General features: G+C 37.9%; 1 protein-coding gene and 1 pseudogene across 7 annotated transcripts in view; one reads left to right on the forward strand and one right to left on the reverse strand.

Annotated features, from left to right (window-relative positions):
- DCDC1 (doublecortin domain containing 1) overlaps positions 1-14,888 on the reverse strand; it is a 453,546-nt gene that overhangs the window by 172,466 nt on the left and 266,192 nt on the right. For all 6 annotated transcript variants that reach the window (XR_014069367.1, XR_014069370.1, XR_014069369.1 and 3 more), the window contains exons 18-19: positions 6,937-7,071; positions 6,371-6,528 (exon numbers count right to left, since the gene is read on the reverse strand). Coding sequence is in view for 1 of the 6 variants with exons in the window: in XM_081544080.1 (XP_081400206.1) it covers positions 6,371-6,528; positions 6,937-7,071 (293 nt within the window). In the remaining 5 variants the exon portion in view is untranslated. The remainder of the gene's footprint in view (positions 1-6,370; positions 6,529-6,936; positions 7,072-14,888) is intronic.
- LOC145526984 (nucleolar protein 56 pseudogene) lies at positions 2,221-6,168 on the forward strand (annotated as a pseudogene). The gene has a single exon (XR_014069379.1). The product of XR_014069379.1 is annotated as a nucleolar protein 56 pseudogene (transcript).

Raw genomic sequence — 14,888 nt, forward strand, 5'->3', positions numbered from 1 at the left:
TAAAGTACATTTTAAATTTTTTAAAAAAAGAACTTTTAAATATCTGTTCTCTTTGGAAAGAATGAAGTACATGCCAAGTTGAGTCATGAAGAGAAATGTCAGTGTGATCTGTGGCAGCTGCTTGCTTCCCTGGGAAGGCAGAGGCTGGTTAGGAGTACAGTAGCTAGCAAACCCCTCAGCGCTCCACAAAGTCACTAGTGGGAAAAGAACAAAGGCCTTTCCAATGCAACTAACACAGATGTGCCCAAAGGCAAACTGTCAGAAGCAGTTAGGATGACAGCTACTCACAGTTCATTATTTCCTTCTCACAGGTCACTGGGTGACAAGCTGGGTCAGTGTGCCTTGTCGGCTGTCCCAGTACTTCCCCACCCCCTATTCAATTTAAATAAGGGGAAAGGGCTCCATTGGATAAACTAAGGTAAACAAACACATTCCACACGCTAAAAGATGCTAGAATGTGGCATTTATTTTTACTTTGGACTAAACTTAGACTTAAATGTACACACAACTTACTTTACCCAAGTAAGAAGAGAGCCGCATTTCTGTATCTCACTAATAGAGAAAGCAAAATGTTTTCAAGCAACAGGAAAATATAACCTATTATGTACTAAGAATCTTACATGAAAGGCGTAACACAGTAGAAGATTTTCCTTTCTTTTCAATGGAAAAAAGAATTTTTTCACATTAAAAAAAGACAAAAAATTAGTTGCTTTCTGTAAGTGTTTGAAATGTAAATTAAATGAAATGATTCTGTAGATGACCTGGTTTCTGATGATTGTTGTAGTTTTTTAAGGCTATAATTCAAAATAATATACCAATCAAAATGGCAATAGTTTAATTAAATCTTTTATGATGTAATACACATAAAATTTTAGCAATGACCATACGGCTACTCATATGATGACATTCTATTCTGTTATGAAATTAAGACAATAAAAGTTACTAGGAATGAGGAATAAAACAGTGGCTAAGAACATTGTCTACAGATCCAAGTGAATATGGGTTCAAATCCCATCTCTCCCATTAACTAGCTGTATGACTGGACACATCCTGAAACCTCTCTGAGCCATAGTGGCTACATATTTATGGATAATAAGAGTGCCTCCACCATCAGGTTATTATGACAATAAGTAGATCAGTCTATCACATTGTTAGAAGAATAAATAAGTACTTAGAATAGCAGTTGGCATATGCTAAGTATTCAACAAATGACAGCTCTTACATATCCCCAAATTCAGTATATACAAAACTGAACTGAACTACCACTCAATGTGTGAAATACCTTGGTTAATCATGACAAGTTATAGTTATATTATTAGAAAGAGGATTTTTAAAATCTCAAATCCATTCAAGTTCAGGTCTCTAAATCAGTAAATCTAAGAAATCTAAGAAGTCTCCCTGAATATTGTCTACCTTTTATTTAGTCTTCACTGAAAGCTGCATATATTGATATATCTTTTATCATTGTATTTCTAAACTATTCTGCCTTATTTAAAGATTCCTTTATAAGATATCCAGTCAAAATAATAGGCCCCATTTGAAAGGCTAAAAATGTGGAATAATCATTAAGATAAGAGCATGAATGGTCAGGCAGAACAACATAGAGGCTAAGAAGAACACTTAAGGTGTAAATAGACCTGCCTTAAATTGCCATTAACAGCTGGAAGCCTTAGCCAAATAACTTATTCTCTGTATACCTAAACTTCCTTATCAGTAAAACAGAGATTAACACCTCTGTTTTACATACTGTAATGGAGCAGGACTCTATGGGGTCTTCCTGTGATAGACTCTTCCCCTCCATATCCTCTGTTTCAGTTCTCTGAAGTACCTAGATAATAGTATCTGGAACACATTTCCTGACTTGTTTTGCAGATGTTAAACCCCCACCAAATGGAAGATATTAATTTCCTGATGACCATGAGGAGGTAGTTCCCAGACCTACCAGAGCCAGAGAATCGATAATACGACACCACCCTGTTACTTCACTATCAACCAAATCAAAGAACTGTGTGCAAACTGACCACATATTTGCAATTCTCCTCCCTCACCCGGCCTTTAACAATGTTTTCTTGAAACCTATCAGAGGGTTTGAGCATTAGCTGTCCTGGACTCCTGGCTTTGTGCCCTGCATTAATACTGCACTTTGCTTTGCCACAACTTCCCTGGTGGCTCAGACGGTAAAGCGTCTGCCTACAATGCAGGAGACCCAGGTTCAGTCCCTGGATTGGGAAGATATACTGGAGAAGGAAATGGCAACCCACTCCAGTATCCTTGCCTGGAAAATTCCATAGATGGAGGAGCCTGGTAGGTGACAGTCCATGGGGTCACAAAGAGTCGGACACGACTGAGTGACTTCACTTTCTTTCTTTTCTTTCTTTCTTGCTTTGCCACAATCCAGTGTCAGCAGGTGGGCTTTACTGCATCTAGGCAAGTGGACCCAAGTTTGGTTTGGTAACAATTCCTCATAGGTTACTGGAAAATATGGCACACAAAGCACTTAAGCAAAGTCAGTATATGTTATTAATTATCAAATGCTATCTTCCCTTTTCATATTATTACCTGCTAGTAACTACCTACCTCTGTGTCTTTCCCCAAATTTGGCTACTTCTGATTCTCTCCTTCCTTGGCTACTTCTAAGAAAGTACACACATTTATATCATTTTATTCTTTTCAATTATATATACTCTTTCAGACTATTTTCTCATTAATGTTTTCCCTTGTATTCTATTTTTTCCCAATTTCCACAACTCGTATCATTTCACATTATTTCTTTATTTTTTGCAGTGATGTTATTTCATAAAATCATCATTAATAAGAACAAAACAATGTGATGCACTGATTCTCTTATATTTGGAAAATATGCAAACCTAACAAGATAACCTAAGATTCAAAGCAGTCAATAGGCCAAGTTCAATACCATGTTCTAATTTTGCCCAACAACTCCTTCCAAAATCGGAGGAAAGTAATTGCTCTAAGTACTAATACTTGATTCAAGATAACTTTGTTAAGGAACAGAAAGAGGAGAAAAACAGAAATTATCCCTATTGTGGTAAATTGTGGGAGTAGAGAAATGAATACACATAAATCTTTGTGGCTTTAAAAAAAAAAAAAAAGGCTGGAAAAGTCACTGTATCCTGAGACGCAAACCTTGAGGAACCCTCACTAAGAAAATGGCCCTAGGAAATTTCTTATTAAATAAAATCCAAAATATATTTACCAGTCAATTTCTATTGACTAAAAAATCATACATCTAAATACAAATTCCATTAACAATTCTTTTCTACCCCTATTTGTTTTTAGAACATTTTCACAACTCTACGTATTAAGTACTTACTACATTCCTGAAATTTAAAGTCATCTCATTTCATTCTAACAACTCAAACAAGTACTGTGGTAAATTAACTGTGATTAACAGCTTTGTTGTTTATTTGCCTCACATTGCCTAATACAATACTATATTCTTTTCTCCTAAGTTTCATAATCAGACTACACTGCTTCAGGGAAGATACAACAGAAAACATTAGAAAAACCCCCAAACTACCCAAAGCCCCCAGCCTTCAAAAAAAAAAAATCCAGGTTGGAAAAGCTATAGGGAAGTAGGTGAATTAGCACTTTAGTTCCTGTACAGTGACCCACGAGGGCCAGCATAAGACAAACACAAAAACCCCATACAGGTTTCGGAAATCTGAGGGCAGGAGAAAACTGTTCCTCCTTGAATAGAACCCAGGATAATGACGAACCCCCAGCACTATCTCAAGAAGAGTAGAGAGTGATTCCCTGGGCCCAGCAAAGGGACCAAGTTTCCAGAGCCTTGAAGACAAGGGGTAACACCCCAAAATACGGACTCATTTTACACTCTACCTTCATTGGCCGAGCAGCTGCCAAGAACAAAGGTCGCATCTCCTGATACCTGGCAAACAAATGCAGTATTGCCTCACGAATCGATTGCTTCTCTGAGGTGCCCACCAGTGTTTTTGGGGAGAAGCTTCGAGAACAAGTTGAGGAGCGGCTGTCCTTCTATGAGACTGGAGAGATTCCCCAAAAGAATCTGGATGTCATGAAGGAGGCAATGGTTCAGGCAGAGGAAGCGGCTGCTGAGATTACTAGGAAGCTCAAGAAACAGGAGAAGAAACGCTTGAAGAAAGAAAAGAAAAGGCTGGCTGCAATTGCCCTGGCTTCTTCAGAAAATAGCAGTGCCCCGGAGGAGTGTGAGGAGACAAGTGAAAGACCCAAAAAGAAGAAAAAGCAAAAACCCCAGGAGGCTCTTCAGGAGAATGGAATGGAAGACCCATCTGTCTCTTTTTCCAAACCCAAGAAAAAGAAATCTTTTTCCAAGGAAGAGCTAGTTAGTAGTGATCTTGAAGAGACAGCTGGTACTGGAAGTCTCCCCAAGAGGAAGAAATCTTTTCCCAAAGAAGAACCAGTTACTGACCCTGATGAGTCAGAAAACAAGAGGGTCCCCAAGAAAAAGCGGAAATTGTCTTCCAAGGAGGAGCCACTCAGCAGTGGACCTGAAGAGGCTGCTGCCAGCAAGAGCAGCAGCTCCAAGAAAAAGAAAAAGCTCCGAAAGCTATCCCAGGAAAGTTAGAATGGACATCTTCCTAGTGGGGCATAACTTACAGAGGTATTCCCCATCCCATCCCCTAGACCCAGTAAAATAAAAACAAATTCACAAGAAAAAAAAAAAAAAGAAGAAGAGTAGAGTAGAAATGGCTGCTGAGTGAGCCTACAGAGACAGGCCAACAACGACCTCATAGAACAGTATTTTAATTCCTCAGCTCCCTGGTGTTTTACATGAAAACTTCAAACACTATTCCTAAGGGACTTATATCTTGGTGACCCAGATAGAAAGTGGCTTGGATGTGTAGCTGAAGTCTTGTGATTGTGTTGGGAAGCATCAGAGAGCTGAGAACCTTATGTACAACTGGAAAGCAAACAGTGGGGGAGGAGGTCCTGGAACATAGGTTTTCATATAGACTCAGGACACCCCCATACTATAAAACAGTAAGATACTAAGCTTGTTATTTTGTTTGCGCCCTATCTTACTCAAAACAACAAAATCAAAGGATTTGAAGGATAAATACTTTAGAGAGACAATAAATTGACGGGGCAATTTTTATCAAGAAAAAAATATTTCCCTCCTATTGAACACTGAGGCAGGAATATATAATTTAAGAATATAAAATAGCTTTTAATTGAAATAAAGTTACATTGCACACTTTCAACTTACACAGTGTTATTAATATGTGTCAACTATGTCTCAATAAAGATGAAAAAACTTCGTAAAAAAGAAATTAAAATCTTTTTTCATGCAGTTGACATTTCTATATACCATTAGAATATTTAAACTCAGGTATTATCTTGAACTTTACTGATTATAAGAACCGTATTATTCCTTTAAGAGTACTTCAATCAATAGTTAATCTCAAACAAGTGTCTATTGACATTGCAGTTTATAAAGTCATTTTGTGCTTGACAACACCAAGCCCTACAATAATAATAATAATAACAATAATAAACTTTAGTCTTCTGATTAAATGAAGAAGACCAAAAAAATAGTTTCCATTTTCCAATCAAGGATGATTTTCAATCAGTTAGCAAAATCATCGGAGAAGGCACTGGCAACCCACTCCAGTACTCTTGCCTGGAAAATCCCATGGCCAGAGGAGCTTGGTAGGCTGCAATCCAAGGGGTCACTAAGAGTCGGACACGACTGAGCGACTTCACTTTCACTTTTCACTTTCATGCATTGGAGAAGGAAATGGCACCCCACTCCAGTGTTCTTGCCTGGAGAATCCCAGGGACGGAGGAACCTGGCGGGCTGCCGTCTATGGGGTCACACAGAGTCGGACACGACTGAAGCAACTTAGCAGCAGCAGCAGCAGCAAAATCATTGATGTTAGTTTTATTCTAGTGATGGAATTATATCAATTTGTTAGATTATCACTACTTAAGACCATCTGTCATGCACTTAACCCTAGGTCTAACCCAATATTCTTCTTATGGAACACAGAAAGGATTGTCTATGAGTGTGCCCTTCTTTAAGACCTTTTGATATTTTCACAATTGGATATATATGCTCTGCACTGCCTTGTACTAATTATGTTATTTCAGAATATTTCAGTGAGATCCCAGGACAGTAACCCTTCTAAGTATACTTATATTAATAGACAATACCATATATCAGTCTTCAATGAAATACACATAAATGTCACCTCTCTTCATCAAATGTGACCTGAAAACAACATGCTTGAGAGCCAAAGGGCTTTTGAGATATTTCAATAATCTTCAAGAAATCAATCTTACATGAAACTGAAGGAAAACATCGAATGTCATTGAGCAATAAAGCTCCATTCTGTCAGTGCCCTACCTCTGAGCAGAAGCCTTAGGATGTTTCTCTTCCAGTTTCTTCACCAGGGCCACTGTCAGCTGCCCTGTCTCCCCAAGAGAACCTTCTGGCATTAAGTGGGTGTCTGAAGGCTCTGGCAGCTGCTTCAAATCAGGGATACTGGCACTTTTTTGCAGAACCTAATAAATGAGATATAGGAATTATGTAGCTAATTTTCACTGAGTGGAAATGTCTAAACTATATATGCCAAAAAATTTAACAGTGCACATTTCATGGTTCCTTCAGCCTTCTTCATCCAGCACATAAACCTTTGGTATGTGGCCAGAACAAAAGAAGGCAGTCCTAAGAAAAACTAGTGTGTCACCATTTATTTAACAAAAAGAATGCTTATATAAATATGCACATAGATGTTTACATAAATATAAGTATATAAACAGATGTTTATGTACTGGATATGATTTTAAATATCAATAACACTAATTTGTGAATTCCTTCTTTCCTCCTGAAAACAACCCAAACATTTTTCCTCTTTTCAAAATATCTTGCAGAGATCTAGCTCTGTCTTGCCTCTGGCTCACTGCACTGACCTCTTCTGCTAAGCTGCTGCCATGCTCCTGATGAGTTGTGGTCCAGGCACCGTGGTGAAGGTGATACTCTGTCTGGGTCACATCTACTTGTACATTTAGCTCCTCTAGGTAGGTCAGAACAAACTGAGGATAAGCCTATAGGGAAGGGAAAAAACAAAACAAAACAGTACTACCAGCCTTGTAAGCAACAGCCAAAAATCTATACAACTGGAATGATTGGAGGATAAATTAGATTAATAGGAAAAAAATCTGGCTAATAAGTTTTGTACTTTATTGTCAATTTCAGATCAAACTCAAGACAAATAACTTTCATATGAAGACTTCTAATTTGTTGTTTGATCTGATCAAGTTTAACTCGGTTGCTAAATACCAAAGCCATCCTATATATTGACAATAATGGCTAACATTTACTGAGTTATTTCTATATAAAAGGTAAATGTATTATGTACATGTAATTTGCAGTTGCTCTATTTGGGGGGAATATTCAATTCTGCTCTGGAAGACGATGAAACAAATAGGATGGATGCGCTTCATTAGCCACAGGAAGCATAGATAAGTAAGTTAGTAACCTGAGAAGTGTCAGACAGAAAGTAATTAGAGCGTGTCCATGAACATACGTATAAAATGGTAGAAAGACAAACTAGACATTTAATAGTCATGATTTACTAAATAACAAGCAAAACAACACCTATTTACTGTATACTAGATGTAAATTAAGCACAATCGTGAGATCTTTAACTGACCACCCATTGCTGACTCTCATTTTGGACTCTCTGCTGGATAAAATCCACAGCTGCCCATAGGCCACCTGGGGAGCACAGCTTTTGGCCAAGTGTACCTGCCACCAGCTGTCTCCCGGATCAAGTGTGTCAGTGTCTCACGTACATTTCATCTGTGAGGGCCCAATTTCAACTCTGGTCCTGGTAACCACATCAACAGCAGGGAAGGTGATGCCACACTGAGAGAGGATGCATCTATATCAGAGATTCAGGAAATGTGGCCCTTCAGCCCACCTGTACTTTATGCGTGTTAACCTAGCCCATCTCTTTTTCCATATATTATACTTGGTGTTGTAAATGGATTAAATAAATTGTAATCTGCACATTTTCTGTTCCATGAACTCAAAGATAGCCTATCAAGGCACATACTTGAAGTCCACCAGTACATCAAAGTAATTTCCCACATAATAACATATTTACATTTTAATCCTTGAAACAACCCTTTGAAAGGTGTGACTATTATTCCCATTATAAACATGCTGCTGCTGCTAAGTCGCTTCAGTCGTGTCCAACTCCGTGCGACCCCATAGACGGCAGCCCACCAGGCTCTGCTGTCCCTGGGATTCTCCAGGCAAGAATACTGGAGTGGGTTGCCATTTCCTTCTCCAGTATTATAAAGATGAGGAAGTCAAAATAGGGAGGCTAAAGCAACTTGTTCCTCCAGCTTGTTTACTAGTTCATAAAGCTTAGATATGCTGCTTAAAGTATTATATAAACTTCTTTTTTAAAGTGTAGAACTCAAGTGTTAACAAAAAATATGAGGAAGCATTCACTGGATAATTAAAGAGTACTAAGGTCCTTATTTTATTCTAGAAAAAGAGATATTAAATAACTTTGAACTTTGTTACAAAATCTATAACTAAATATGAATGCCCTAAATTAGGTCATGGTAATGAAAGCAAAACCCTGTGTATACACTGAAAAATATTGAACAGCACACTTCAATTCTGTGGTATGTTAATTATATTTCAATAATGCTATTTTTAATGTAAGCGATTCAATTAAAAATAGAAATACAGAGTATATCTCAAGAATGAGCAGATAAAAAAAGAGGAAGGGGTTCAGAAAAAGTCAGGAAGAAAGGTAGAAACAATATGAATTAAAAATATAGTACATAGAAATTTTTATTAAATTAATCAGTAAGTGACTATCAAAATTTTAAACATGCATTTGAGAGGAAGAGACAATTTTTCATTAGCATATTTTTTTCAAATATTAATTGTTATCATGTGCATTTATGCTTTTATTACAAAATACATTTTAAAAGGCCCAATTTAAAATAGTGTCTTTGTGGTGTATACTAATCAGATAATCTTGGAAAAAGATTTTGAATCACTGTGCTAAATCACTTCAGTCATGTCCAGCTGTTTGCGAGCCCATGGACCATAGCCTGCCAAGGCTCCTCTGACCATAGCATTCTCCAGGCAAGAATACTGAAGTGGGTTGCCATGGACTTCTCCAGGGGATCTGCCAGACCCAGGGATCGAACTGGATTCGCTTAGGTCTCCTGCACTAGCAGGCAGCTTCTTTTACCACTAGTGCCACCTGGAAAGTCCTTTGAATCACTGCTGCTGCTGCTACTAAGTCGCTTCAGTCGTGTCCAACTCTGTGTGACCCCATAGACGGCAGACCACCAGGCTCCGCCGTCCCTGGGATTCTCCAGGCAAGAATACTGGAGTGGGTTGCCATTTCCTTCTCCAATGCATGAAAGGGAAAAGTGATAGTGAAGTTGCTCAGTCATGTTCGACTCCTAGCGACCCCATGGACTGTAGCCTACCAGGCTCCTCCATCCATGGGATTTTCCAGGCAAGAGCACTGGAGTGGGGTGCCATTGCCTTCTCCACTAAGCTAACACAAAAACATTACAAACGGAGTTTTATCTAAAAAAAAAAAAATAGGATTCTCACTTTATCTTGAAGCTGTGTTATTTTATTTCATTATATTATTTGGTTTTGTGTCAGTTCTTACTGTCTTAGAAATGTCCAAGACAATTCAACTGAAGTAAATATGACAGAAAAAGGGAAATACATTATTTCACATCCATCCTATAGTAAAGCACCAAAGCCAAAATTCAGCAACAAAGAGCACAATATTATCAATATGAGAGAAACATGAGTAGTGGACATAATATTACATATGTTTCAACACCTTATATCATGATGGTAGTTGCATGTTTCACATCCTCTAACAGAGGTAAAAACATTTTATGTAAGCTTACTTCTGAGATATATTTCCCTCTTATTGGAAAGAAGATGTATCTGGAACATGGGAAAACTTAATATATATCCAATGAAATGGGTAAAGAAGGGCCCAAAAGATAGAGCCATGATGTGTCTAAGATTCTGATAGACATAGCAGTTGTTGGTGGTGGTGTTGTTGTTCAGTAACTCAGTTGTGTTCAACTCTGCAACCCCATGGACTGCAGCATGCCAGGCTTCCCTATCCTTCACCACCTCCTGGAGATGCTCAGACTCATGTCCATTGAGTCAGTGAGGCCATCCAACCATCTTGTCCTCTGTCATCCCCTTCTCCTGATTGATTCCTTGGATTAAGTTGCTGTAAGTGGAATTACTAAGTCCAAAGAACATGTATTCTTTCACAGATTTTGATAAATATTGCCAAATAGTTCCTTAGAAAGAATGTACTGGTCTCCTACATGGCCCCCCACATTCCCTGCTTCCCAATATTCAGACCCTTGTGTAGTCCCCTCCCACATTGTACCAGAATAAGTCTATGTGACCAAAGAAGATTGTCTGAGATTAGACTATGACAAACAGCACAGCTTCCACTTTGCTCTCTTCCTCTCTTGGATCACTAGCTAATGCTTGAACAGCACTACAGAGAAGCCTACGCGCCAAAGAACTGAAGCCTCTGGACAAATGTAAATGTGCTAAGAGGCAGATTTTCCAGCCAGTCAATCCTCACATGATTGCAACCTCCATTGACACCTTGACTTAAGCTTCATGAGAGAGACTCTGAGTTAGAACTACTCAATTAAACAATTCCCAGATTACCCCACAGAAACTGGGAGATAATAAATGTTTATTGTTTTAAATTACTATGTTTGGGGGTAATTTGATACATAGCAATAGATAACACCAATAAAATAAAATTTTAAAAAAACCCAAATACAAAAAAGGAATGAGTATGCTTGTCTTCTCACATCTTTACCAACATTGGCTATTCCTAGCTTTATGTCTCCTCATTAATTAATAGGGAAAAAATACTATCTCATTGCTTACATTTATTTGATTCCTAGTGAAGCTGATCTCCTTTATTTGGCTTGACTCTTAATTTTTCTTTTGTCATATACTTCCTTTTCATGTCCTTTGCTTATTTTTCTATTGAAGTATTTATCCTTTTCTATTGTAATATCACCTCATGGCAAATAGAAGTGGAAAAAGTGAAAACAGTGACAGATTTTGTTTTCTTGGGCTCCAAAATCACTGCAGACAGTGACTACAGCCATGAGATTAAAAGATTCTGGTTCTTAGAAGGAAAGCTATGACAAACCTAGACATCGTATTAAAAAGCAGAGACATCACTTTGCTTATATAGTGAAAGCTATGGTTTTTCCAGTAGTCATGTACAGATATGAGAGTTGGACCTGAAAGAAGGCTGAGTACCAAAAAATTGATGCTTTCAAATTATGGTGCTAGAGAAGACTCGAGAGTTCCCTGGACTGCAAGGAGATTAAACCAGTCAATCCTAAAGGAAACCAACCCTAAATATTCATTGGAAGGACTGATGCTGAAGCTGAAGCTCCAAATACTTTGGCCACTGTTATGAAGAGCCGAATCACAGGAAAAGACTCCAATTCTGGGAAAGATTGAGGGCAATAGAAGGGAGTGACAGAGGATGAGATGGTTAGATGGCATCACTAATTCAGTGGACATGAATTTGGGCAAACTCTCAGAGATAGTGAAGGACAGAGAAGCCTGTTGTGCTGCAGTCCATGAGATCACAAAGTGTCAGACATGACTTAGAGACTGAACAGTACTATATCAAGTTTATTATATATTAAATGTATTATCTCATTCTCTAATATTTATATTGTGAAGGTTTTTCCCTATTTGTCATATTTTCCTGTTCACTTTTGCTAATGCATTTTAGATTTAGAAGGTTTTCCATTTTTTATGTACTCAAAGCTATTAGTCTTCTCCTTTATGGATTCTGTCCTTTTTTGCATGTACATAAAGATGTCTATTAACCATTACTCTGGGTTAGATGTTTTAATGCATGCTTTCTTCTAGATGTTTTATGGTTCCATGTTTAAGTTGAAATCTTTAATTTAGCTGAAACTGGTGACTTGTATAAAAAAATGATTTATCTTTTTGCAGATGAATAGAGAGATGGTTAACTTTAAAAATAATGAAAAGAAAAAATTATCCATGTAAGCACGACATAATAAAACGCAATACTGTTTTTAAATTTGTTCATTATTACTATCACTAATAGTTACAAATGATCATTTAGCCAGAATTGATATGCCAGTATCTATCGATAGGCCAGAATCTGTGCCAAATACTCAAAATACTAGTATTAATAGATGTATTTTGCAGACAAATACTCTGAAGCTTGGAAAGGTTAAATGACTTGCCTAAGGCCACACTGCAAAGAAGTGCTGGAGCCAAGATTAGTTATTAATATCCTAATGCAGTAATTCTGTCTTAATGAATGGCATGAGTTCCATTTATGATCCAGCTGCAGATAATTATCAAATTATCCTCCATTTTAGATTAACTAGATGGATATAGTTTTAGATATGACTAAATTTAGATCTAATCAAAATTTCTAAAACTCTAAAAGAATGAAATGCCTCATTAATAAACAGTTATGCTCTATGAATCTAGAATAACTTTAATTTTTAAAAATAAGCAATTACATTTGTTAATGGCACATTAAAAATTTTAGAATCAAAATTCGCTTTAAAATAGTTTGTTTCAAACACAAAAGTATGCGTTATTTGCTAGCTATCAATAGAAGTGTTGTGAAAAGTCAGAAAATTATAAGTTGCCAGAAAAGGAGGGGTAAAAAGGACAGCAGAGTAGAAATGGATGTTTTCCGTACCTGAATTGTGAGAGAGAAAAGCATACATTTAAACCTTGGTCTTACTTTTGCATCTGTTGGTGGGAAGGGCAATACTTATATGGGAAAGAACTGTGTTCCTAGGCAACAGGAGTCAGCCTTATTCAGATATGCATCAGAACAAGGTCCTCATATGCATGTACAGGCCAAAGAGCTGGAGGGATATTTTGGTAAAGTCTCAAAATTTCACTTTTTTTTTTTTTTTAACAAAGACATAGAAGCTTTGGTCTTTCTGTGACTTCCTTTCCAACAACCTAGAACCTCATTCTGAGTGAGTAATATAATGCAGTCAGAAACAAGATAAGAAGACAGCTGGGATGAATCTGAGAATGAAGTTAAAGGTGTAATTACTAAAATGCTTTGACATTTGATGACTATGTCAAAATTCCTGCTTAGGAACAAAACTGAAACTCTATAGTCCTGGCTGAATTAGAGAATGTGGTTGAGATTTTACCTAGTGTGCCAACAACAAATAAGCAGTCAGGGAAATGTTATGGTAATTTTTCAACTTAAATTCTATAAAACACTTCAAACTGCTAAAGTGATGCAAGTTGCAAGAGAATAACAGCTCAATTTCTAGAACACTCGAGAAAGAAAGGTACTATGTTTATTAGTCAGGATCCAACACAGAGACAGAAATCACATAGTATTTTGAAGAGGAACATTTAATATAAGCTATTAGTGACAGAGGACTAGAGTGACAGGAAATTTGTTTTGTTGTTCAGTCACTAAGTCCTCTCTGACTCTTTGAGACCCCATGGACTGCAGCATGTCAGGCTCCCCTGTCCTACACTATCTCCCAGAGTTTGCTCAAATTCATGTCTATTAAGTTGGTGATGCTGTCTAAGCATCTCATCCTCTGCCGTTCCCTTCTCCTCCTGTCCTCAGTCTTTCCCAGCATTAGGGTCTTCTCCAACGAGTTAGTTCTTCGCATCAGGTGGCCAAAGTATTGGAGTTTCAGCTTCATCATCACTCCTTCCAATGCATATTCAGGGTTGATTTCCTTTAGGATTGATTGGTTTGATCTTTTTGCAATCCAAGGGATTCTCAAGAGTCTTCCCCAGCACCACAATTCAAAGGCATCAATTCTTTGGCGCTCAGCCTTCTTTATTGTCAAACTTTCACGTTCGTACATGACTACTGAAAAACCATAGCTTTGACTATACGGACCTTTGTTGGCAAAGTGATTTCTCTGCTTTTTAATATGCTGTCTAGGTTTGTCATAGCTTTTCTTCCAAGGAGCAAGCGCTTTTGAATTTCACGGCTGCAGTCACTGTTTGCAGTGATTTTGGAGCCCCGAGAAAATAAAATCTGTCACTGTTCCACTTTTTCTGCTTCTATTTGCCATGAAGTGATGAGAGCTGAGAAGTTCAAGAGAACACTAAAGAAAATATGAATATCAGAGATAGCGAGCCCAGTACTCCTAGACCTTAGACAGAATATCCAAGGAAGATACCTGACCCAGGGCTGAGATCTAGACCACACTGAGGGCACAGATGTAACTCACTGGATGTTGAAGTAGTCGCTGAGGCAGGGCGCAGCAGGATTCACTGTTAATATGCCTTTGGAGCACCAGAGAAAGCCACCTACAGGGAAGTACTGAATTGCTAACACCTCACTAAAAAGCCACTCACAAGGAATATGCTCAAGGAAACCATTCACAACCATTACCCTCTGGTAATAACTCTGCTGTGAAGCTGCCCAAGGCAGGTGCCAGGCAATGAATTGTGGATTTGGCACTGTGAGGGAATAAACTGATAACTACCACGCTATATGTTATAGTTTGAATTATGTCTCTTGCAAAGAGTATGAAAGTATGTTGAAGTTCTAACCCTTGGTACCTGTAAGTGTGACAGATGTAATCAAATTAATATTAGGTCATTGGTATGAGTGCTAATCTAAAACGACTTGTGTCTTTATTAGAAGAGAGAAATTTGAACATGGACACACAGAGAATTCAATGCCATGTGAAGACTCAGACATGCAGGGAGATGGCCATGTACAGATGGAGGCAGAGATTGGAGTTAAGCTGCCACAAATCAAGAAATGTCTGGAACTACCCAAAGATGGAAGAGACAAGGAAGG

The sequence above is a fragment of the Giraffa tippelskirchi genome, chromosome 11 (genome assembly GCF_054371585.1).
Source record: "Giraffa tippelskirchi isolate mGirTip1 chromosome 11, T2T-mGirTip1v1.2.pri, whole genome shotgun sequence".
Classification (NCBI taxonomy): Eukaryota; Metazoa; Chordata; class Mammalia; order Artiodactyla; family Giraffidae; genus Giraffa; species Giraffa tippelskirchi.